Source organism: Scyliorhinus canicula, chromosome 6, assembly GCF_902713615.1.
Source record: "Scyliorhinus canicula chromosome 6, sScyCan1.1, whole genome shotgun sequence".
NCBI lineage: Eukaryota > Metazoa > Chordata > Chondrichthyes > Carcharhiniformes > Scyliorhinidae > Scyliorhinus > Scyliorhinus canicula.
In genome coordinates, this window is record NC_052151.1 from 96744605 (window position 1) to 96769515 (window position 24911).

A 24911-nucleotide genomic window follows, 5' to 3' on the forward strand; every position below is an offset into this window, starting at 1 on the left:
TAACGTTTGGTGAAGTGTGATGGCATTACACAATTACATATATATCTGGAACCTGCACTCTTAAAAGCCAACCGGCCATTGCGTCTATAGCTGAAACCAGAAAATCAAGTTGTCATTCTCAGCTGCAGAATTACGCAAATAAAACTTGGCTTTTGTGGTCTCAAGTATTTATTTCCATGACTTTGTATACATTTACATTAAGATAGAATCATAGGATGAACATATAAATTAGGAGCAGGCCATTAGGCCCCTCGAGCCTGCTCCACTATTCAATAAGTTCAGCTGATCTGGTTGTGACCTCAGCCAGACATTCCTGCCTACTCCCTTTCACCCAATGTCTTTTTCTAAAATAATTTTATTCCAAACAAATTCAAATATAAATAAATCAGAAAACATTCTCCATCTCTCAGTTCAGCTTGTGCACGCTTTTCCCCCTTTTCACCCCATCCCCTCCTCCCCCCACCCACGATGAGTAATTCCTCAAACGTAGTTACGAACGGTCCACACTGCATCTCAAAACCCTCCATTGATCCCCTGAATTCGAACTGGATCTTTTCCAGCCGGAGAAAGTTGTACAGGTCCCCCAGCCAGGCAACCAACCCCCGGTAGCATTGTTGACCATCATTCCAACGTAATCATTCACCTGGCAATAAGAGAGGCACTGGCCACAACATTGGCCATCCTCCCCTCCGTCAGCTCTGGCATTTTTGTCACCCTTAAAAATCACCACTATCACTTCTGGTGGCGGCTATGAAGGAGCAAGTCGCACATTTGGTGGCTCCTGCTCTCGTCGGACTTTTTGACCTTTCCCTGACTTTTTTCTGGTTTTTAAGCTGCAAATTCGAAGGCTGAGGCTATTGAGCACCGTTTCCACGCATCGGTGTATGGAGAAAAGAACCAGAAGTGCACGAAAAGGCAGAAATAAAAAGACAGGCAAGGGCTGTGCTGAAGCTGCAGCAGGCGACACCATGGCCAAGGACCGGACCCCTGGTGTGACCGCCCAGCGATCAACGTAGCAGTAGATGCAGGTCATCCAGGACGGCTTTGCCAAGCAGCAACGGGACTGCCTGGACCCGATTAAAGAGTCGATTGACCTGCTGGAGCACAGATTGGATGCCCAGGATCGGGGCGATCCAGAAGGTTGAGAAGGTGCTGACTGAGCAGGAGGAGCATCAAACAGCGGTGGAGCTGGAAATGGGGATGCTGAGGGACCTACAAAAGAAGCTTCACGAGAAGGTGGAGGACCTAGAGAACAGGCCGCGTTGGCAGAACTTAAGAATTGTCGGGCTGCCGAGGGGTCTGAGGGAGCTGATGCTGGGGCATACATAGTGGGTATGTTCGAGAAGCTGCTGGGGGAGGGGACATTCTCCGACCCTTTGGACAGGGCGTACAGAGCGCCTGCGAGGAGGCCGCGAATGGGGGACCCTCCGAGGGCAACGGTGGTGAGGTTCCACTGGTCCCTGGACAAGGAATGTATTCTTCAGTGGGCCAAGCGAACACAGAGCTGTAAGTGGGACAACAGTATCCTGCCGGTTTACCAGGACCTGAGTGTGGAGGTGGCCAGGAAAAGGGCAGGCTTCAACCAGATTAAGTCAACCTTCTTCAAGAAACAGGTGAAATTTGGACTGCTGTATCCGGCTCGTCTCTGGGTCACATATGAGGACCAGCATCACTTTTTTTAGTCGCCCGAAGACAAGCTGGCCTTCGCAAAAAGGAAAGGACTGGTGGTGGGGGGGGGGGGGGGGGGGGGGGGGGGGGCGGCTGAGGACTTTTGAACTTTGATTGGCTTTTATTGGTTATTTATTTTTTCTCTTCTGTTTTTTGAGTACTGTGTAAGAAGGGGGGAAAAGTTTATTGTTTTCGGGTTTTCTTTCTGGTGAATATTGGTAATGCCTTTTGATTTGATGTGCACTTTTGTGGGATGGAGACGCGTTTGTTTGGATTTCGGTGTTTTTCTTTCAGTTGGGTTGTGTGGGGATTGTTAGATGAGGGAATTTGTTTGTATGAGCAAAGGGGGGGGGAGAGGAGTGAGGGAACAATAGGTGGGAGACTATTTGGCGCCAGGGGCCACCAAGCTAGCTGGGTGAGTTAGCTCACGGAAGCGCAGTGACGGGTGTGCATATGTTTAGTTTATTGTATGGGTTAGGTTTCAGAGTGGTGTTGCGAGGGGGGGGGGGGGGGGGGAGGAGGGGAGGGTAGTTGTTCGGCTGACGAGGGAGGGACTTCGGTTGAGGGACAGAGAGGAGGTCGGTGGCAGGGGCTGCCAGGAGCGGGTCGGAGGAGATGCGGCGCAAGGGCTGGAGGTGTGCCCAAGAAAGGGATGGCTGATCGGCGGACGGGGGGCACTTTGCCCCCCCCCCCCCCCCCCCAACCAGGCTGATCACCTGGAATGTTCGAGGGCTAAATGGGCCGGTCTAGAGGGCACGTGTGTTCGCACACCTGAGGGGACTGAAGGTGAACGTGGTAATGTCGCAGGAGACGCACCTTAAGAGTGGTGGACCAGGTTAGACTGAGGAAAGGCTGGGTCAGTCAGGTCTTTCACTCGGGGCTGGACACAAAGACCAGAGGGGTTGCGATCTTGATTAATATGCAGGTCATATTTGAGGTGGGTAGAAAAGCTTTGGATGTGGGAGGTTGATATATTATGGTTAGTGGTAAGGTGGAGGGGATGAAGGTAGTGCTGGTTAATGTGTACGCGCCAAATTGGGATGGCGTGGAATTCATAAGAGGATGCTGGGGAAGATACCGGACCTGCACTCCCACAAGTTGATCATGAGAGGGGACTTTAATAGTTATTGATCCCGGCTTGGATCAGTCATACTCGAAAACTTGCAGGGTGCAGCAATGGCAAGGGAACTGAAAGGGTTCATGGAGCAGATTGGGTGGATCCATGGAGATTTAGGCAGCCGAAGGTGAAGGAGTTCTCCTTCTACTCCCACGTGCATAAGGTTTACTCTCAGATCGATTTCTTTATCTTGGGTAGGGGCCTTGCTGGCAGGGGTGGTAAACGCAGGGTAACTCTGCGATCACAATCTCGGACTATGCTCCACACTGGGCTGACCTGCAGGTTAGTAAAGACAGAAATCAGCGCCCGCAATGGAGGTTAGATGCAAGGCTGTTGGCAGACAAAGCGGTGTGCGAGAGGTTGAGGAACTGCATACAGGTTTACCGACAGGTAAACAATACGAGGGAAGTCTCAGCAGCGGTGGTCTGGGAAGCGCTGAAGGCAGTGGTGAGAGGAGAGCTGATCTCGATCCGGGCTCACAGGGACAGGACAGAGACAGACTGACAGGTAAAAGAGATTCTACAAGTCTGCAAGTACGCGGAGACTCCAGAAATAGGGCTTTTAAGGGAATGGCGGTGGCTACAGACAGAGTTTGGCCTGTTAACCACAGGGACAGCAGTGGAACAGCTCAGAAAGGCGAGGGGGCGATGTATGAGCATGCAGAAAAAGCCAGCAGGATGCTTGCACAGCAGCTCAGAAAAAGGAGGCAGCTAGAGAAATAGGGGGGACTTATTTATAGAGGGGAGCTTTCAGAGTATGAGGGCACTGGAGGAGAAGTTTGCATTGGTGAGGGGTAACACATTTAGGTGTCAGCAGATGCGGGACTTTCTGCGTAGACAGGTATCAACCTTCCCACTCCTGCCACTAAGGGGGATTCAGGACTGGGTAGTTTCCAGAGGATGGGTAGCAGAAGGGAGAGTCTCAAGACATTTATAAGGAGCTTATGGGGTCAGAGAAGACGCAGACTGAGGAGCTGAAGCGAAAGTGGGAGGAGGAGCTGGGGGGAGAGATAGAGGGCCTTTGGGTGGACGCATTGAGTAGGGTCAACCTGTGCCAGGCTCAGCCTGATTCAATTCAAGGTCATTCACCGGGCTCACATGACAGTGGCCCCGCCCGGATGAGCAGATTCTTTTGGTTGGAAGACAGGTGTGCAAAGTCTGCGGGAGGACCAGCGAATCATGGCCACATGTTCTGGTCATGTCCAAAGTTTAGGGGATTTTGGCAGGGGTTTGCTGAGGTCATGTCCAAGGTATTAAAAACGAGGGTGGCAATGAGTCTAGAGGTGGCGGTTTTCAGGGTGTCGGAAGATCCGGGTATCCGGGAGGAGAAAGAGGCAGACGTTCTGGCCTTTGCTTCCCTGGTAGCCCGGAGACGGATATAATTAGCTTGTAGGGTCTCAAAGCCCCGAAGCTATCAGACATGGCTAGCTTTCTCTGTTTGGAGAAACTTTTGGGGAGGGAGGCGGTATTTGCACTATGTTTATATTCTAATGTACATAGTTTATATTGCTGCTGTTACAATGCCAAAAAAAACCTCAATAAAATGTTTATATGTGTTTTTTAAAAATCACCACCAGGTGATTGGAGAGGGTCCAACCCGTCCTCTACCCCCACAATCTTTGATAACGTCCCAACAACACCCCCCCCCCCCCCCCCCCCCCCCCCCCCCCACCCCGCCCTCCCAGTATCTCTCCAACTTCTCACATCCCCAGAATATGCGCGCTCTAACACTGATCTGCCACCCCTGGAAGAATTCAGTCATCTTCACCCAATTCATATGCACCCTAAGGACCGTCTTAAACTGAATCAAACTCATCCTCGCACATGAGGGGGTTGAATTCACCCTACTCATCAGCTCACTCCACACTCCTCATCCTATCTCCCTGCGAGTTCCTCCTCCCATTTCTCCTTAATCCTCACTTTCTCCTGCACTCCCCCCTGCTCCCCCAGCCACCTGTATATATCCCCACCCATACCCTCTCCTTCCATGTCTGGGAGCAGCAACAGTTCTAACAGGGTACACTCTGGCACCTTGGGAACCCTCTGCATTCCTTCTGCACAAAGTCCCTCACTTGCATATACCTGAACTCGCTTCCCTTCGGGAACTACACCCTCTCCCGCAGCTCTTCCAGGCTTGCAAACCTCTGGACCACCTACAGTACCCCTCCTCCTCCATCCCAACCCACTAATCACTCTCCTTCCCATTACCACCTCACCTTCTCCGCATTCACCCCCCAGTAATAGTGCAACAGATTTGGTAATGCCAACCCCCCCTTTCTGCCTCTGCAGCAAGACCCTCTTCACCCTAGATACCTTCCCCAAGGTACTCCAAAATCACTGGATCCAGTTTCCGGAAAAAGGCCGTCAGAATGAAGATCGGGAAGGTCTTTGCAAGTAATTAAGTCTTTACAGGTCCAAACGGAGCTACTGGAGAGAGTGATAATCACAGGTTAAAGAGGTGTGAATTGTCTCAAGCCAGGACAGTTGGTAGGATTTTGCAAGCCCAGGCCAGATGGTGGGGGGTGAATGTAATGCGACATGAATCCAAGGTCCCGGTTGAGGCCATACTCATGTGTGCGGAACTTGGCTATAAGGTTCTGCTCGGCTATTCTGCATTGTCACGCGTCCTGGAGGACACCTTGGAGAACGCTTACCCGAAGATCAGAGGCTGAATGCCCTCGATTGCTGAAGTGTTCCCCGATTGGAAGAGAACATTCCTGCCTGATGATTGTCGTGCGATGTACATTCATCCGTTGTCGCAGCGTTGGAAAGACTTAATTACCTGCAAAGACTCACATTCAAAGTATCGTCCTGCATCTTTGACTCTGCCTATATATATGTTTCTGGAACCTACCTCTTCATTCACCCGAGGAAGAAGCAGTGCACCGAAAGCTAGTGATTCGAAACAAACCTGTTGGACTTTAACCTGGTGTTGTAAGACTTCTTATTGTCTTTTGAGGAAGAGGTCCAGAAACTCAACTCTCACACAAAATATTTCTCCTCATCTCCGCCTTAACTGAGCAACCCTTTATTTTTAAAACGGTGACCCCTAGTTCAAGATTCTCAAACAAGAGAGACATCCGCATCCACCCTGTCAATGACCCTCGGGAACTTTAAGGTTCCGATCAGGATGCCTCCTGCTCTTCAAACTTTAGTGGATGTCAACCTAATCTCTCCAATCTTTCCACAAAACATAACACGCCCATTCCTGGAATTAGTCTGGTAAACCTTCTCAGAACTGCTTCTAATGCATTTACTTACATCTTTCCTTAAATAAGGAGACCAATACTGTACATAATACCCAAGATATGATCTCATCAATACCCTGTACAACAGAAGCTTAACCTCCCTACTTTGGCAATCAATTCACCTCAACAATAACATTCTATTAGCTTTCTTAATTACCTGCTGTACCTGTATACTAACTTTTTATGATTCATGCACTAAGACACCACAGATTCCTCTGCACTGTGCTCAGCGATCGCTCACCATTTAAATAAGCACCTTTTTTATTCTCACCGCCAAAATTAACATTTTCCCACATTATATTCCATTTGCCAGATTTTTGCCCAGCGGCCATTCAGCTCTTCACCTCTGCAAATGGAAATTTCTAGGCCCACTTTCCCATCTTTTCCCTGTAGCCCTGCAAATACATTTTCTTAAGACAACTATCTAATTCCCTTCCAGCCTCCACCACACCCAGAGGTAATAATAATCTTTATCAGTGTCACAAGTAGGCTTACATTGGATTGGATTTGTTTCTTGTCACGTGTACAGTTGTAGAGTGAAAAGTATTTTTCTGTGTGCAGCTCAAACAGATCACATTGTACATAAAAACACAAGGTACACAATGTAAATACAGACACCAGCATCGGGTGAAGCATACAGGAGTGTAGTATTAATCAGGTCAGTCCATAAGAGGGTCATTTAGGAGTCTGCTAACAGCAGGGAAGAAGCTGTTTTTGAAGCTGTTTTTGAATCGGTTTGTGCGTGTTCTCAGACTTTTGTATCTCCTGCCCAATGGAAGAAGTTGGAAGAGTCAGTAAGCCGGGTGGGAGGGGTCTTGATTATGTTGCCCGCTTTCCCAAGGCAGCAGGAGGTGTAGATAGAGTCAATGGATGGGAGGCGGATTTGTGTGATGGAATTGGCAGTGTTCACGACTCTCTGAAGATTCTTGTGGTCTTGGGTCGAGAAGTTGCCGTAACAGGCTGTGCTGCAGCCAGATAGGATGCTTTCTATGGTGCACTGTGGAAATGTCAAATGGCCTTTGTTTCCTGAGGAAGTATTAACACTGCTATGAAATTACTGTGAAAATCCCGAATTCCAACCTCGCTCATATCTTTCCTGAAGTTCGATGCCCAGAATTGGACAAAATGCTCCATTTGAGGACTAAGCAGAATTTAATACTAGTTTATCATACACTTCCTTGCTTTTGTATTCTATTTATGAATCCCAGAATCGCACATGCTTTCTTCATTAACTACTTTCTCAACCTACCTTGCCATCTTCAATAATTTGTGCACACATGCAAACAGATCATAAGACGTAGGAGCAGAAGTTGGCCGTTCGGCCCATCAAGTCTGCTCCGCCATTTTCCCCATATCTCTTGCTGATTAAAAATCTGTCTGTCCCAGCCTTGAATATATTTAACGACCAAGACTCCACAGCTCTCCATAGTGGTAAAAATTCCATAGATTCACTAAATTCAAGAGAAACAATTCAAAGAACAAAGAACAATACAGCACATGAATAGGCCCTTCGGGCCTCCAAGCCTGTACCGGTCATGATACCAACATCGGCCAAAACCTCAGCACTTCCCTGTGCCACAATCCTCTATACCCATCCTATCCATGTGTTTGTCAAGATGTCTTTTGAACGCCGTTAATGTATCTGCATCCACAACTTCCCCTTACAACGCGTTCCAGGCACTCACCACCCTCTGCGTAAAAAACCTGCCTCACACATCTCCTCTAACTTTGCCCCACGGATCTTAAACCTATGGTGACTGATCCCTCTACCCTGGGAAAGAGTGCCTGTCCATCCACTCTATCCATGTCCCTCATAATCTTGTAGACATCTGTCAGGTCGCCCCTCAACCTCCGTCTTTCTAATGAAAACAATCCGAGTCTATTCAGCCTCTTCACATAGCTAACACCCTCCAGACCACGCAACATTATGGCAAACCTCCTCTGCATCCTCTCCAAAGCCTCCACATCCTTCTGGTAGTGTGGCGACCACAACTGTGCGCAATATTCCAAGTGCAGCCTTTCCAAGGTTCTATACAACTGCAGCATGACTTGTTAGTTTTTATACTCTATGCCCCGTCCAATGAAGGCAAGCATTCTGTATGCTTTCTTGACTACCCTGTCCACTTGTGTTGCCACCTTCAAAGATCTGTGGACCTTTTACACCCAGATCGCTCTGATTTTCTATATTCCTAAGAGTTTTGCCATTTACGGTATATTTCCCTTCTATATTAGACCTACCAAAATGCATTACCTCACACTTGTCCGGATTAAACTCCACTTGCCATTTCTCTGCACAAGTCTCAAAATACCAGATTCCTCCTCTTCAGTCTTATAATATTAATCTTTATTGTCACAAGCAGGCTTACATTATCACTGCAATGAAGTAACTGTGAAATGCCCCTGAAAAGCCCCTAGTCGCCACATTCTGGCACTTGTTCGGGTACAAAGAGAGAATTCAGAATGTCCAATTCACCTAACAGCATGTCTTTCGGGACTGGTGGGAGGAACCCGGAGCACCAGGAAGAAGCCCACGCAGACACAGGGAGAACATGCAGACTCCACACAGAGTGTGAAGCTACCGTGCTACCCTCCTTAAATGGGTGACCTCTTACTCTGAGATTATGCCCTTTGGTCCTATACTCTCCCACAAGGGGAAGCAACCTCTCAGCATCTACCAAGTCAACCCCCCTGCGAATCCTACGTGTGTAAATAAGGTCGACTCTTCTAAATTCCATTGAGCAAAGGCCCAACATATTCAACCTCTCTTCATAAGAAAATCCTTCCATGCTGGGTTCAACCACATGAACCTTCTCTGGACTGCCTCCAAAGCCAGTATCTCATTCCTTAGAAAGGGACCAAAACTGTTTACAGTATTCCAGGTATGGTCTAATTAGTGCCTTGTACAGTTTTAGCAAGACTGCTCCATATTTATATTGCATTCTCTTTGAAATATAGGCCAATGTTCGATCTGCTTTCCCCATTACCTGCTGAACTTGCATGATAGCTTTCTGTGATTTATGCAAGAGGACCCCCAAATCCCTCTGTTCTGCAGCTTTCTCCAGTCTTTCTCAAATTAAATAATATTCAGCTCCTTTATTATTTCTACCGAAGTGCATAACTTCACATTTTGCTCCATTATATTTCATCTGCCAAGTTTTTACCCACTCACCTAATCTGCCTAAATCCCTTTGCAGACTCCTTGTGTCATCCTCACTACTTGCCTTCCCTCCTATTTTTGTGTGTTATCCGTACATTTGGCAATAGTATACTCACTTTCCATGTCATTAATATATATTGTAAATAATTGTGGCCAGAACTGATCCCTGCGGATAGCCACTAGTTACAGATTCCCATCCTGAAAATATCCCTCTTATCCCAACTCTTATGAATACGCTGCCTTAAGCAGGCCCATGAATACGCTGCCTTAAGCAGGCCCATAATTACTGTTTTTCCTACGCAAGCCAAGCACATGAACTAGGAAACTATTCTTGCTACAGCCTGTAAACGTGCACTGGTCTCTTGCATGTGTGCACATATGTTTGTGTGCGAGTGAAGTAACGTTTAGACTTTCGGGGTGAATGCATGAATAAATAATCTAAGCTCGTTACTATTATTTAAATTGTCTACATTTAGCGGTGGGCTAAGAATTGAACACATCTTCATTTTCAAAAAACACAATACACAATGATTATGGACAGAAAGGGCAAACGGTACAAGGGTTTCAGTTCTCTCTAAATCCTGCCCGTAATAGTAACGGACACGGTTTAGAGGCACCAACAGTAACTATAACATAGGACAGAGTGCAGGGGAAAATCTCAGCAGGTCTGGCAGCATCTGTAGAGAGAGAAAAGAGTTAACGTTGTGAGTCCAGGTAACCCTTTGTCAAAGCGAAAAGACAGAAAATGGGAGGTATTTATACTGTGGGGTGAGGGAATGAAAGATGAGTCATAGCCACAGAAACCAAGGGAAAAGAGTGATGGCAGTCCCCAGAGAATACAAGGTGTGAAAGGCCAAACAGCAGAGAAACTAAAATCAAAGGGTAAGCTATGACAGTGTAGGGGGGGGCAGGTGGAATGGGAGAAGCAAAGGGGAGAAAAGGTAAGTGAATGGGAGCGGGGAGGGCGGGGGGAAATATATATATTAAAGACAAGAAATAAATAAACTGTAAAAGACAGTTCAAGTGAAATGGAATGAAAACAAAGGGGTCGAGGTGGAGTAGAGCCAACCATTTGAAGTTGTTGAATTCGATGTTGAGACCGGAAGGCTGCAGCGTGTCTAACCGGAAGATGAGATGCTGTTCCTCCACTTGGCACAAGGACAGAAATGCGGGCATGGGAGCAGGATCTTGTGTTAAAATGGCAAGACACGGGAAGGTCAGGGCCCTGAATACGCAGACAGAAGGTGCTCAGCAAAGCGATCACCCAGTCTATGTCTCTGATATAGAAGAGGCCACATTGGGAACAGCGAATGCAATAGATCAAATTGAAAGAGGTGCAAGTGAAATGTTGCGAAACCTGGAATGAGTGTTTTGGGCCTGGGATGTTAAGCATGGAAGACCATAGGACCATAAGACATTAAAGCAGAATTAGGCCACACGGTCCATCAAGTCTGCTCCGCCATTCAATCATGGAAGAAGCATACACATCAGCCAGGAAAATAATAGGTCTGAGGATTGGGAGCAGTTTAGAATTCAGCAAAAAAAAAGGACCAAGGGATTGATTAAGAAGGGGAAAATGCAGTACGAAAGTAAGCTTGTACAGAACATAAAGACTGACACAAAGAGTTCTATAAGTGCGTGAAGAGAAAGAGATTGGGGAAAACAAATGTCGGTCCCCTGTAGACAGGAATGGGGAATGTATAATAGGGTAAAAGAAAAGGCTGAGCAACTGAATACATACATTGGTTCTGTCTTCACAAAAGAGGACACAAATCAGATACTAGAAATGTTGGAGAATGCAAGATTTAGAGAGAGGGAAGAATTGAGAGAGATCAATATTAATAGAGAAATGGTGCTGGGGAAATTGATGGGATTGAAGGCTGATAATTCCCCAGGGCCTGATAATTTACGTCTCACAGTACTTAAGGAAGTGGCTCTGGAAATACTGGATGCATTGGTGGTCATCTTCCAGGATTCTACAGACTCTAGAGAAGTCCCTGCAGATTGGAGGATAGATAATGTCACTACAATGTTCAAAAAGGTTGAAAGAAAACAGGTAATTATAGATGAGTACGCCTGACGTCGGTAGTGGGGGAAATTCTCAAATCCAGTATCAAGGACTTTAGAAAGCAATGGCAGGATCAGACAGAGTCAGCATGGATTTTTGAAGGGGAAATCATGCTTTCCAAATCTATTGAAATTCTTTGAAGATGTAACTGGTAGAGTTGCCAAGGGGGAGCCAGTCGGTGCGGTATATTTCAGGAAGCATTTGATAAAGTCCTGCATAAGAGATTATTGCACAAGATTAAAGCGCATGGGATCGGAGGAAGTGTATTGAGATGGATAGAAAACTGGTTAGCAGAAAGGAAACAAAGAGTAGGAATTAACAGGTCCTTTTCAAATTGGGAGGCAGTATCTAGTGGGGTGCCGCAGGATCGGTGCTGGGACCCCAGCTATTCACAACATAGATTAATGATTTGGACAATGGGACAAATGTAACACCTCAAAGTTTGCAGATGATACCAAGTTGGGTGGGAAGGTGAACTGTAACGAGGATGCAGAGATCCTTCAGCATGACGTGGGGAGTTGGGTGAATGGGCATATCAATGGCAGATGCAGTATAACTTGGATAAATGTGAGGTTATTCACTTTGGAAGCAAAACCAAGGCGGCAGATTACGACCTGGGCGGCACAGTAGCAGTCCTTAGAACTGTTACTTCACAGTGCCAGAATCCCAGGTTTGATCCCGGCTTGGGTCACTGAGTGTGCAGAGTCGGCATGTTTTCCGTGCCTGCATGGGTTTCCTCCGGGTGCTCCCGTTTCCTCCCACATGTCCTGAAAGACGTGCTTGTTAGGTGAATTGGACATTCTGAATTCTCGGAGTGTGACAACTAGGGGATTTTCACAGTAACTTAATTGCAGTGTTAATGTAAGCCTACTTGTGACACTAATGAAGATTATATTATTACCTGAACTGCTGTAAATTGGGATAGGAGTGTGCAGTGGGACCTGGTGTCCCAGTCGCTGAAGGAAAGCATGCCGGTGCAGACTCAGTGGGCCAAATGGCCTCCTTCTGCACTGTAAATTCTATGAAGACCACTGTATGGTTCTCTTGCCAGCACCATTCAACATCCTGGTGGAGGAGGAGGAGGTCTGGTAACCTCACTATAAACATGGAATAAATTGAAAAGCTAATTTGTCAATCCAAGCAAATGCTGCAGGGCATGCTGGTCCACAGGAATATGCTGTACAGTAGTGTTTTTCAAACTTTTTTCCCCCCTAGGACCCACTTTTACAACCGGTCGACCTTCGCAAACCACGCCAGCCGACCTCTGTGAGCCACGCCAGCTGGGCTTCACAACACACCATTATTGTTTACCTTTAAATGGGACAAGTGAGCCTGCTTGGTCCTCATGATCTCACTTACTTTGTCATTTAATGTTACAATTCTGCTCAAGACTTCAGCTGACGATAAATTCTCACTGCATTCTTTGACAAAAATCAAGAGGTTTGTCCTTGAACTTGTCAGGCTTAGTCTTCAAATGCCTTTGATGTTTTAAGGGTTTTAAACTTCCCAGTACTTCCCTGCATATAACACACGTGGGCTTTGAATCCTGATTCGCATTGGCCAAATTAACAAGCCATACCTCAAGAAATTATCTTTCTCCTGCTTTGTTCCCAATTTCAGTTTCTTCTCAATTGTTTGTTCACCCGAGTCACTGGAGCTCCGAATACAGCTCACACCAGCACTACTTTGTCCTACCGTGAACTCTCTTGTGAAGCTCTCTTCAGCAGATTCATTTGAGAGATCTTGGCCTGTTTCTGTCTCTGGCCCTCTCTTCCTTTGTAACAAAATGATCCATCTAGAGTTCTTCACAGTCCCTTTGCTTGCTTGTTGGCAGCTACAAAACGGAGGAATCTCTCCTCTGTGATTTCACGCCCAGAGAATGTGACGGCTGCTTCGGACCCATTGATTGAAAAATGAAATCTGGTCCTGGGACAGCACGTTGATGTCAGGAGAAGGTGGTGATCTGCTGGGCTCTGGACCTGCGCACTGCTAGAAAAGGCTGAGGGGGCATGCATGCGCGGGTCGGCAGACACTCTTGAAAGCTGTTCACGTTCGTTGGGTGCTTCTTCCCATGATCAATCTCTCTGCGACCCTCCCAACACCTGCCCATGACCCACCAGCAGGTCGTGACCCCGAGTTTGAAAATGACTGTTGTATAGCCACCATCTTTGTCTGGATCACACCAGTGAGTAGATGACCCACATAAGCAACCTGGTTGACACTACATCTGCACTTCGCAAGGTTAAGCTTCAGCTGTATGGTCCTGATTTTGTCACCGGCGAGACAAAGATGTTCATTATGTTCTTGAAGGATGTCATCAACAATGATTCTGCATAGCTAGCCTGCAAAGAGTTGTTCCATGCACCGCTGGGAGACCTAGCTGACAGTGCATAACCCACAGGACATACAAAGAAAACAATATCAGCTTACTGGAAACATAAATGTGGTTGGTTTCAAAGATTCTTCATCTAACGGGAACTGCCAGAACCCACATTTCGCATTCAGCATGCAGAACACCTTAGCATATGGCATGTCTGCTTTCATCTGTTCAAGTGTCACAAAATTATGAGGTCTGAACTTTAAGTACTCTAGGTCAATACATATCCTGACCATACCATATCCTGACCATACCATCTTTCGGCCACAATTACTGAAATCCATTCTGTGGCCTCATCTATTAGAATTATGACACCCAATGTTGACATCCAATGCAGCTCATTAACTACTTTCAGCTTAATTACTACTGGTACTTTTCTTGGAGCACAAGATGTTGATGGCACCGAACCATCTAGTCTCATGTGGTATACAACTGGGAGCTTACGAATTATGTCACAGTTGAAGAGATCTTTGCATGCTTTCACTTCTGGGGCCTTGGTTCTGGACCAAGTTGAATGAGCCCCATTGTAATGCTGTGCTGAAGACCTAATAGCAGCATTCTTGTCAGCTATATGAAACTTGAAACTACTGTGTGCAGTGGGAGAGTAGACACATCTTTAGTGAGGATGGTTTGTCCACCATAAGCCACAAGATCCACATGGGTGCTGGAATCTGGTGCTGCACATGGGTCTCGTTCCCCTAACATTCAGCTGGACAATACAGCACACTTTGCTCCTGTCAATCTTTATCTTCAGTTTTGTGTTACTGCAAATAATGTGGAGGATGGTGAAGATCTGTGACAGCGTTGACACTCTCGCAACAGTGTTATTGGATACTCTAGCTTCGTTGCTTTGCCGGAGATGCAGCTCATTCACCTTGCTGACACTCTTGCCCATGGATGACCGATCAGTTGCCATATTGCTGACAGCAAAGGCTGCTGTGGTTTCGATCTGCAGCATTTAGCAAAGTGATTCAATTTTCCACATTCATTGCATCTTTTACCATACGTGAAACAAGCTGCTCTGCTCAGAGGGTGATGGCCACTGCACTTGGTGCAGGTACTTTGAATACTTCTGTTTACTGCCTAAAATCTCTGCTTTTTTCTGAATGCTTATTTAACATACAGATACTAATGGTTGTTTCTAACATTAAATCTTTCTCTCGGAGCAGCTGCTGTAAATTCCACAAACTTTTTGATCACTAACTAGTTAATCAATCAGTGATAGTTCCAAATGCACATTTTTTGCCAAGATATTCAGGGTGGCCATGTAAGATTGTATTGATCCCTCTGCTCTTTGGTCTGTTGACAGATATTCTTGAATTTCTTCAGAATTATTTCAGGGTCCTCCATTTCCTCCACCATCTGGAAAACAAACAACTCTAATTTCCCAGCGGCTTTGGGGTCTGCTAAGTTTAGTAAAGTAAAAATTTTTGTAACGTAAACTGGCCTTAGTCCCAGATGACCATTGCTGCTTTCCCATTTGAGGGGGGAGAGCTGACTGGTGGTGATTTAACGTGAGGATCACCACACCTCAAGGGGAAATGCTGAGAATAACCTTAGCCAGTATTGGAATTTAACCTGTGCTGGTGGCCTCTCTCTGCCTCACAAACCAGTTATCCAGCCAACTGAACTAAAACAGCTAAGCTTAATACTGTAGCTTTTTTTGACATGTCAGGCAATGCAAACACCGCGCAGTAAATACGCCACACCTCAAACTTTTCCCAACTGTCTGCAATGTTTTCATCAAAGATAAGCAGGTTAATGCAGCAATGTCCTGTGCCATAGATAGAGAGTATAAGGGGTTATGGGGAGAATGCAATAGAATGGGGAATGATTGGCAGAGCAGACTCAATAGGCTGAATGGACTAATTCTGTTCCTGTGTCTTACGGTCGCATACTGCCAACTCCTGACACGGTGTAAACGTGCTGGGTTCCTGAAACACGGACTACAAGAACTTCTACCGAAAATGAAGTTTATTTAGTAGCTTAGCAGCTAGTCCATGCTTGGAAGTAGAGTACTTCTGTAAGTTTTAGGGTACTTTTGGATAGGGATGAGGTTAACAGGCAAATTACGATAATATTGGACAGGAATTGAAGAATTTGGATTGGGGGCGGCTGTTGGAAGGCGAATCAACATTGGAAATGTGGGAGCCTTTCAAACGACAGTTGATTAGGATTCAGTTAAGTCAAGTTCCTGAGAGAACGAAGGATAAGTATGTGAAGCTTAGCGAGCCTTGGATAACAATATTGTGAACCTCGTCAAAAAGAAAAAGGAGGGATGGCATGTGGCGCAGTGGTTAGCACTTGGGCGGTGACGCTGAGGACCCGGGTTAGAATCCCGGCCCTGGGTCACTGTCTGTGTGGAGTTTGCACATTCTCCCCATGTCGGCATGGGCTTAACGATGTGCAGGGTAGGTGGATTGGCCATGCCAAGTTGGACCTTAATTGGGAAAAAAAATTGGATACTCAAATTTATAAAACAAAGAAATAGAAGACTTTTGTACGGTTTAAAAGGGTGGGGACAGTCGAAACCCTTGAGGAGTATAAAGAAAGTAGGAAGGTACTTAGAAGGGAAATTAGGAGGGCTCGGAGGAGTCATGAAAAGTCATTGGCAAGTAGGATTAAGGTGAATCCCAAAGCTTTTTTTCATATGTAAAAAGCAAGAGGGTGGTCAGGGAAAGATTGGACCACTAAGGACAGTGGGGGAATCTACATGTTGAGCCAGAGGAAGTGGGTCAGGTACTAAATGGATACTTTGCATCAGTGTTCAGCAAAGAAAAGTACTTTGTGGAAGATGATTCTTGGGTAGTGTGGATAGTCTGGGTCATGTTGACATCGAAAAGGAGGTAATGGGTCTTTTAAAGATATTAAGGTAGATACTTCTCCTGGGCCAAATGGGATTTACCCAAGAATACTGACGGCAGCAAGGGAGGAAATTGCTGGGGCTTTGACTGACACCTTTGTATCCTTATTGGCTACAGGTGCTGGTTTAGTACAGTGGGCTAAACAGCTGGCCTGTAATGCAGAACAAGGCCAGCAGCGCGGGTTCAGTTCCCGTACCGGCCTCCCCGAAAAGGCGCCGGGATGTGGCTTCAAGGGGCTTTTCACAGTAACTTCATTCAAGCCTACTTGTGACAATAAGCGATTATTATTATTATTGTGAAATCTCAGAGGACTGGAGAATAGCTAATGTGGTACCGTTGGTTAAGAAAGGTAGCAGAGATAATCCTGGAAATTAAAGGCCGGTGGTCCTCACGTTGGTAGCAGGTAAATTACTGGAGAGAATTCTGAGGGACAGGATTTATACCCATTTGGAAACAAATGGACTCATTAGCGAAAGGAAGCATGGATTTATGAAGGGAGGTCGTGCCTCATTATCTTGATCGTTTTTTCTGAGGAGGTGACAAAGTTGATTGATATGGGGAAGGCGGTGGATGTTGTTTACATGGACTTCAGTAAAGGCTTTGACAAGGTGCCTCGTGGCAGATTGGTACAAAAGGTGAAGTCACACAGGATCAGAGGTGAGGTGGTAAGATGGATGCAGAACTGGCTCGGTCACAGAACGCAAAGGGTAGCAGGTGTTTTTCTGAATGGAAGGTTGTGACTAGTGGTGTTCCACAGGGATCTGTGCTGGGGCCTCTGTAGTTTGTAGTAAACGATTTGGAGGAAAATGTAGCTGGTCTGATTAGTAAGTTCGCGGATGACACCAAGGGTGGTGGAGTGGCAGATAGTGTTGAGGACTGTCAGATGATACAGCAGGACATAGATAGGTTGGAGACTTGGTCAGAGAAATGGAAAATTGAGTTTAATCCAGACAAATGCGAGGTAATGCATTTTGGTAGGTCTACCAAAGAGGGAAAATATACCATAAATGGCAAAACTCTTAAGACTATAGAAAGTCAGAGAGATCTGGGCGTGGAGGTCCACAGATCTTTGAAAGTGGCAACACAAGTGAACAAGGTAGTCAAGGAAACATACAGAATGCTTGCCTTAATTGGACAGGACATAGAGTATAAAAACTGGCAAGACCTGCTATAGTTGTATAGAACCTTGGTAAGGCCACACTTGGAATATTGCGCACAATTCTGGTTGCCACACTACCAGAAGGATGTGGAGGCTTTGAAGAGGCTGCAGAGGAGGTTTACCAGGATGTTAGCTATGCAGAGAGCTGAATAGACTCAAACTGTTTTCATTAGAAAGACGGAGGTTGAAGGATGACCTGATAGAGGTCTACAAGATTATGAAGGGCATGGATGGAGTAGATGGGCAGGCACTCTTCCCCAGGGTGGTCAATCACCAGGGGGCAAAGTTTAAAAGTGATGTGTGAGGCAAGTTTTTTTTTTTTTAAAACACAGATGGTGGTGAGTGCCTGGTACGCATTGCCAGGGGAGGTTGTGGAAGCAGATATGTTAACAGCGTTCAAAAGGCATCTTGACAAATACATGGATAGGATCGGTATAGAGCGATACGGAAGTGCTGAGGGTTTTGGTATCATGACCGGTACAGACTTGAAGGGCTGAATGGCCTGTTCCTGTGCTGTATTGTTGTTTGTACTCTACCTGTGCTCCCAGGCAAAACTTCCAGGATCCCGACACATGACCCTTCTTGGAGTCACATCATCACGTGACTCGTCTACACTCCCAAACTATCAGACAGAAATAAAAATGTACAAAATAAAAGCAAATTACTGCAGATAGTGGAATCTGAAACTAAAGAGAAAATGCTGGAAAATCTCAGCAGGTCTGGCAGCATCTGTAGGGAAGAAGAAGCAGAAGAAAAATAAATCGCTTATTGTCACAAGTAGGCTTCAAATGAAGTTACTGTGAAAAGCCCCTAGTCACCACATTCTGCCGCCTGTTCGGGGAGACTGGTACGGGAATTGAACAATTCAACGCCAGCGATTTAGCCCTGTGCTAAACCAGCCCCTGAGAAGAGCTAATGTTGAGTCCAGATGATCCTTTGTCAAAGGCCATGTAAAAATTCGCATATTGTCTATATTTAAATTGAACTGAATTTGTCGTGTAATTGTGCATTTTTTCTATTCTTAAAAAAGATAAACACCGTTAAGTCAATATTTTTATGTGCTGTACTATAAAGGTACAAACTAGGTGTTTTTTTTAACAAAAGCAACTCACCAAAATTGGCACACCATTAAATACGGTAAACGCGCGTTAGTTTCCAATTACTAGGTAACCCATAGTCAATAAGGGAAGAGAGAAGGAAGCAGAGAATTAAGGTAGGTCATTTGCAACATTAGGTGTGGACTGTACCCAAGACATTCACTCATTCAAGGAAAGGGTCGGCGGATATTTCTTCTAGCCTCGGCCCTCAAAGCAAACGTTTAAATAAGAACGTACCGAAACAAAGTTGCCTTCCTTCAGTTCACCAAAGTTCACGGCATCTGATTCTGCGCAGCATTAACCCCTCGGTGTCTGCCGCCTCCTCGGCGCATCCGTCCGACGGCCGTCGCGTCGCGAATGTTCTCTCCCAAAATGGTCGCTATCGGAGATTCCGTGGACGAGCTCGTGCCGAGGCCGTTGGAACGCGCCGGCTTCGGGTCGCGCGCGCCGTCCGCCCGCGGCCTGTCGGAAAATCACTCCCACTGACTGGAGGGGGAAAGCAGTTTAAAAAATAATCGCAAGGAGTTAGGCGACCTTAATCGGGAAGTGGCCGTGGTAATTGTGGTCACAGGTGTGAAGCTTGCTGGGATAATTTATAAGAGTAACTGGGAGTAAATTATAGGAGGCCAGGAGTACTGGGCACTTCTGGCTGAAGATGGTTTCATGCTTCAGCTTTCGCTGAGTTCCCCATCATTGAGGGTGGAAATATTTGTGGAGCCTCCTCGTTCTCCAGTGAGTCGTTTAACCGTTAAAGACTGGATGTGGCAGGACTGCAGATGGTTCAGTTTTGCTTGTGGGGATGTCTTATCACTTGCTACTTCTGGTGTTTGGTGTGCAAATAGTCCTGTGTTGCAGCATCGCCAGATTGACACATCGTTTTTAGGTATGCCAGGTGCTGCTACTGGAATGCCCTCCTGCATTCTTCAATGAACCAGGGTTGATGGTAATGGTACAGTGGGGTTAATGCCAGGTTATGAGGTTACAGATTATGGCTGTGTGCAATTCTGCTGCTGCTGCTTCACAGTGCCTTACAGAAGCCCAGTTTTGAGTTGCTGGATCTGTTTGAAATCTATCCCATTTAGCATGGTGGTAATACCACACAAAATGGAAGGTATTGTTACAATCTCAGCTTTTAATACTGGACAAGTCAGATTCCAGACTGAAACCTGGCATGATAAATCCTAACTTTTTTTGAAATCCTGGAGGGTGTTACTGAACAAATTCACAAGAATCTACTGATGAACGTTTAACACAAAGAGTAAAACATCTATTAAACAAGAAAAATGGACTATATTACACTAGGTTGAAAAGGTTGCAAAGATCTCACTACAAGCACAGGACTATGATTCAAATATTCATTATTCCTGCACCCAGCTGTATATTTCGAGAAACATAGGGCGCATGGCTAAACAACACCATTTGCCTTAAATAAGGGGCCTCGGTGGGAAACATGCATCCGAGGCCACATGGGCAGCATGGTAGCACTGTTGCTTCACAGCTCCAGGGTTCCAGGTTCGATTCCCGGCTTCGGTCACTGTGCAGAGTCTGTATGTTCTCCCCATGTCTGTGGGTTTCCTGCTGGTGCTCCTGTTTCCTCCCACAAGTCCCGAAAAGACGTGCTGTTAGGTGAATTGGACATTCTGAATTCTCACTCAAGTTCCGGAATGTGGCGACTAGGGGCTTTTCACAGTTACTTCATTGCAGTGTTAATCTAAGCCTACTTGTGACAATAAAGATTGTATTATTATAGCCCCCTTTTTAACTCCGAGAAGCTCCACTCGCCAGAACTCCTTAGTGTCATGAGAGATCGGGGCGCCATTTAAAAATGGCTGCCCACCCCCAACACCCGTGCAGGGCACCCCGGCCTGATCGTCAGCACACAAAAATGCCAGACTGGCAGTGCCAGGGTGCCCAGATGGCACCAGCATTACCAGAATACCACCATGCCCAAAGAGCGTGCACCTGAGGGCCTCCGATCCCCTGGGAGATCCCCATGTGTGCCGTTGTGTCTGGCCCCCGTTTGTGCAGACCAGTGCCGAACAGCATTCGCCTTAGGTCTCCGAGGCAAAGAGAATAAATACTTGGGAAATTGTACATTAAAATAAGATGAGCTGTCTCGTTTTAATATGCAGACTTGCTAAAAAGTTTTCACACCTACAATGGATGGGATAGACATCACAACGTCTTGTGGGTTGGTGTTTGATCTCGCGAGGCGTTGAGCCGGGTAGATCCCGGGAGCAGGGTCTCCCAGCTTCTATCGGCCACACTGCGATCACGGTAAGCTGTGTTTTGGGCTCAGTGTGGCCATAGGACCGCGCTCATAAATTAAGATGAAACAATTTACCCATCTATCTTATGTTCCATGTGGTACATGTGAACCAACTGGCAAGCAATATTCAAACACACAACATTCCATAGTATATGACTGGTGCAACCAAAGCAGATTTTATGGATTTCTCAATACCACCCAGACATGTAGCCCTGGCCCTAAGCTTTCTAGGAAATATGGCCAAATTGCAAGAGACACTGCAGCCTGATGGGAAATTTGGCTAAGTGACAAGATAGCAAAGAAATCACAGACGTCTGGAGAACTTCTGGAAATGCAGTTTCTTTAATAGGATGCTGGATACCCCAGCCTCAAAAGGAGATCGTTAGCAGCTACATGATAAGGTAAAACATAACAGCATGTGACAAAGAAAGCTGGAGGGTGATTGAACCAGGTGACTGGAGATATTGAAAAAGGGGCCACATAACCTTTGTAGTCATAGAAACTGTTAATCTGCAGGCTGTTTTATGGCGCAATGGAACAAATGGACCCTGTTCACTGAATCTGTGAAACAAAACCTCAGCAGCCAGAGGGTAATAAAACTGACATAATCAAACCTTCAAGAAATATAAAGAAGCAAAGATTAGAATCTTCATCAGTGAAAACCCAAGGGAATAACCATCATAAAAGCATACCCCAAGTCAAGGGCTAGGTGACCATCCTTCCAGAAAGCCTGGCCAGCTGTTCTGATTGGGGTTACATTTGAGTTTGATTCATGAGTGTGGGTAACAGTTGTTACTTATTGAGTTAAACTCTGACGGCTTTTATTAAGGGTTAAGTATTAGTCTGTGTGGCAATAATTAACGGCATAAGAGTGTGTGTGATATATTTGATCCAAATAAGTATCAGTGAGACCTGTGCCCCTCCTGGATGAGGGTCACAACTGATACGTCACTACTTATACAGGTATTCTCAAATCAAGTTTATCTTAATAATAATGAAGTTACTGTGGAAAGCCCCTAGTCGCCACATTCCGGCGCCTGTTCAGGTACAGAGGCAATAGCACTGCCAGAGGCCTCCGCGGTCAGTGGGAGTTATGGGTAGTGGGTGGGGGCAGACAGGCAGGGACTAGGTTTGCCCCAGAACGGGAACACACGAACAAGGGGTTGGCATAGATGACCTGCGCTCGGTCCCATCCCGCAGCTCCAATACCCCCAGCCCTCCATGGCAGCCCATTCCCAACCAGGACTGCACTCCCTCAGTTGCCACTCCACCACCTTGGGGGCACAGGGACAGCATGTCCAATGCCCCTGGGATCACTGCCGAAGGTTCCTGCTGCAGCTTCTGGCAGGTTCACGTTTTTCAGAAGGGGTACTAATCAGCACCAGCGTGACAACTTGCTGGGGAGGTGGCTGGATCATGGGAGGCCGTTGGATATGTGGTGGCTCCTGTTAATTGTATGGAAATAGAGCTTAAGTGGCGATTATTGGTTTCTCCCCAGGCTACGGCCGGATCCTGATTTCACCTGCAGGAGGGGCCAGTTGCATTGCAAATGGTTTGGTGCTCAGCCTCTCCCACTATTCACCAGCCACTTCGGGCTATTGTGCGAGCACGAGGCCACTGAATTGCGTCCTTCATCTCAACAAGGAAAATTATAAAATTTCAGTCAATATTACAAAATCCATGTAATTTAAATATGGCAAAAATAGCACCATTCCTAGCACTGGCCCTTGGGGAACACCATTGTCTACCACCCTCCAGTGCAAAGAACAACCATATACCATGATACATAGCTTTCTGTCCTTAAATCCAATTTTACACAGGCCCTCCTATCCATAAACAGATCTTTATGTGGTATGTTGTCAAATGCTTTCTTAAAATCCACCATATTCCCCTCATCAATCTTTTGTTACTTAATCAACAAATTCAAATTGATCAATCAAACACGTATCACATATCTTACTCCTCTCTTACTAATTACATGCTGGTAGAAAATTTCAGGTTCCCTTTCATGTTGACTGCCATTTTATTCACGTACGCTTTGCCAGTTTTACTTTACTTTTCACTTCCCTCTCAACATATTGATTTTGACATGGTTCTCACTTGAAGAATTCCTCTGACATGCTGTCATACACCCTCCTTTTTTTTGTCGCATCATAATCTCGATCTCCCTGTTTCTGGCTCCCTTACCATTTGCCCCTGTTGGAATGTGCCTCGCCCACTGTCCAACAGATTTTCCTGTAAGTATATGTTTTTTTTCTGTGTTGCTTGATTCCTTCGTCAAGAAAGTCCCTGCTGCCGATGAGCATCACTTGGGCTCCCTCACTGTCCGATTTTGAGACAGAATTTCATGTAGCCCTGACCAATAAGAAAGGCTCCATCAAGTGGCTTGCAGAGTACCAGGAGAAGAGAAGAGAAAATTACACTTGTAGTAGAAATAGCAGAAATGTCAACCTCTTAAAGCTTATTTTCCATACCGGAAAAATACTTTTCCATGATCCCATTAGGCAGATCTTTATGTGAAGGTGAAAAACACACCCTGCTCTTCACAGCGAAGAGAAAACCTGGGAAACAAAGCAAGTAAGCGCCAAAATATTTTTCCTTGACTCAAGGAGAAATTGTACCCATGGAAATGAATACAAATGCAAGGAATCTCAGCTATTTTGTTTCATGTAATATATTTCTTATTGTCAAAACTGAATCTTTGAACTCGGCATACATTTCTCTTACAGGAAAAAAACGCATCTAAGCGTTTTTTAGCGTAAAAAACCCTAAGATCTTCCATTTTGCAACACTTGTCCAGATTCAGAAGACCCATGATCCTTAGATTATATTGATGCCCTCAAATGTTGTGATGTGACAGATGAAGTGACTGCAAAGTTCATGGAAATCTTCAGAAAAGGACATTCTCCTTCAACTATCCTTAACATGTGCCAGCTGGATTTTCAGTTTGAACATGGTCCTGAGTACCTCTTTGAAGTTGCAGTTTGAGCAGAGTGTGTAGGTTATACGTCTATACATTTCCGCATTTATATTATGATTTCAGAGAGCGACAGGTTGTAATTGAGGCAATAGTTAATGGATTGCTGAAGTTGGTGTTTTGTATCTTGAAATATTAACTTAGCTGAGTTAACCCACCTGTGTGCAAGTTAATATATCAGGGACTGGATTCTCCAAAAATGGGGCTATGTTCCTACATCAGAGTAAAAACACTGGCGTTTCACTCTTGACTTTCCTTAAAAAAGTCAAGAACGATTCTCCTACCTGCAGGGGGCTAGCAGGGCCTCGGGAAGCTGCTCGCAGATCTGGCTGAGGAAACGGCCCCGCATGTTCGGTTGGAAGTCCGCACATGCACACGGCGGTGGCCTGCAAAGGCCGCCTCATGTACCATGGCAGACTCGGACCGCGGACTGTCAACAAAAATGTAGGCACCCCAAGATGGCACGCACCCGCGGATCCAAGCCGCCCATGAGCTCCCCCGCACCAGGGCGGCCGCGGACAGAGTCCGCAGCTGCCACCCGAGGTTCCCGACCAGCGATACATAGTTAGAACCACGGCGTTCGGAACTTGACCAGTTTTGCCCGGAGAATCATTAGGGGAGCTCTGTCTACCCAGCTGCGCCGCGATTCCCGGGCAAACCGATTCTCTGCCCCCGCACCAAATGCGATTTCGCCGCGGGGCTGCAGAGAATCCAGACCCAGATCTTTAAGTAATTTAATGTTATTGCACATCGAGACCTTGCAGAACTCCAAACCCATGCATATACATCCGAAATGTCCAATGAATTCAAATGCTGATGGGCAGAATTACATCTATCCCCTTCCCGCTGTAGAAATGTCTCTGACACTGACCTCAGCCTCGGAGACTTTGACCTAGCCTGTTACACACTAC

The 24911-nt window shown here is 46.1% G+C and overlaps 1 protein-coding gene and 1 long non-coding RNA gene across 2 annotated transcripts in view; one reads left to right on the top strand and one right to left on the bottom strand.

Annotated features, from left to right (window-relative positions):
- The window catches only part of tbc1d32 (TBC1 domain family, member 32), a 348975-nt gene extending 341458 nt beyond the window's left edge, over positions 1-7517 (bottom strand). Inside the window, 1 exon segment of the mRNA XM_038799703.1 lies at positions 7282-7517. Within this exon segment, the coding sequence (XP_038655631.1) occupies positions 7282-7289 (8 nt within the window). The 5' untranslated portion in view covers positions 7290-7517.
- An 11667-nt stretch (positions 7518-19184) lies between these two features.
- Positions 19185-24431, top strand: LOC119967326. The gene is made up of 2 exons (XR_005460960.1): positions 19185-19486; positions 23753-24431. It is a non-coding gene; the product is annotated as an uncharacterized LOC119967326 (long non-coding RNA).
- The last annotated feature ends 480 nt before the right edge of the window (positions 24432-24911 follow it).